General features: G+C 38.3%; 1 protein-coding gene across 1 annotated transcript in view; it reads left to right on the top strand.

The window, feature by feature from the left end:
• The window catches only part of Snap23 (synaptosome associated protein 23), a 58357-nt gene extending 56946 nt beyond the window's left edge, over positions 1-1411 (top strand). Inside the window, exon 8 of the mRNA XM_023712571.1 lies at positions 1237-1411. Coding sequence (XP_023568339.1) covers positions 1237-1302 — 66 coding nt within the window. The 3' untranslated portion in view covers positions 1303-1411. The remainder of the gene's footprint in view (positions 1-1236) is intronic.
• Positions 1412-1418: the final 7 nt, after the last annotated feature.

The following is a 1418-nucleotide window of genomic DNA, read 5'->3' as shown; positions in this document are numbered from 1 at the left end:
CTTTTTTTTTTTTTTTTTTTCCAGTACTGGGGATTGAACTCAGGACCTTGTGCTTGCCAGGCAGGCACTTATGCCACTGAGCTATATTCCTGACCAGAAGACATTATTGTACTTATAGGCCATCCAATTTTGATGAGTTTTGATGAAGAGCTTCGAACACATTAAAAAACAGAAGCCAAGTCTTCCCATTTCATGTCACTTGGTTCATTTTGAAGGCACAATCTTGGAATGAAGTATTATTTAAATTTCGATAAATAAAGCTTAGAATCTATTGTGGCAGTTGAGTATCTTCTACCACAACTTGCCAGTGGCTGTTAATTTTTAGTGTTTGTTTGTCTGTCTGTTTTTGAGACAGGGTCTCACTAACAGTTCAGGCTGGCCTTGAACTTACCATGTAGCCTCATAGTGATCCTCTTGCCTTAGCCACCCAAGGGCTGGGATTATAGGTGTATACCACCAGGCCTGGCTAGTTTTACTGTGTTAAGTACTAATTAGTAATAAATTCCAGAATTTGTATCTCAGGAAAGGGCAAGAAACAGTTCTTCACAATAGTGCTTGTACAGTAGACACAAAATAGTTGTAAGAGTAAGGAAAAATTGTGATTCCTTTTTAAAAAAACTTGATACATGATATGAAGGATTTTTTGGGGGGAAGTGGAGGGCTGGCTCAGGATGCCTTCAGGGCAGATCTGGCAAATCTTGAAGATCCGGGGATCAAACCAGAGCATCCTGAGCCTGACTGCTTTAGCAATCACTTAAACAGATGAACTAATGGACAGGCTCCCAAATTTTCCATGATATGAAAGGGTAATTGCTGTGCATTTGAAGCCAGCTTGGGCTACATAGTGACTTCAATGCCAGCCTGAACTATAAAGCAAATGTGAGACCCTGTCTCAAAAAAAGAAAGAAAAATTGACAAAATACTGGAGAATTATTTTGTTACATCTTTGTTGTATTTATATACTAGGGTTTTCCCAAACAAATTTCATATTCTGTCACTTCTTAACACAATGAGTTTTTAATGTGATTTCAAGCGTTTCTTGCATTTTCTTAGTGTGTCAAGTACTCCAAGTTTATAAAGTTTAACTTTCCCCCTGCTGCTGTTGATTGAGCCCAGGGCCTTACTCTTGCACAGTGTGCACTCTACTACTGACCTATATCCCTAGGCTAAATTTTACTTCTATTAAAGTGGCTTGCCTTGTGAAGTAATGTTAATTATCTTTTTCATTTTTTTCAGGTTGACACCAGCAAAGATCGTATTGATGTTGCCAATACCAAAGCAAAGAAACTTATTGACAGCTAAAGCCACTGCTGTACTTCATTACCATTTATTCACTTTTTTAGTTGCTCCTCCTATGCCAGTGCCTTTTCAGAGTTGGAAATTTTGATCTAATCTGAAGTTTTGTGCTGATTGGGAGG

The sequence above is a fragment of the Octodon degus genome, unplaced genomic scaffold (genome assembly GCF_000260255.1).
Source record: "Octodon degus isolate 3935 unplaced genomic scaffold, OctDeg1.0 scaffold00002, whole genome shotgun sequence".
In the NCBI taxonomy this organism is placed as follows: domain Eukaryota; kingdom Metazoa; phylum Chordata; class Mammalia; order Rodentia; family Octodontidae; genus Octodon; species Octodon degus.
This window is presented reverse-complemented; position numbering and strand designations above follow the sequence as displayed.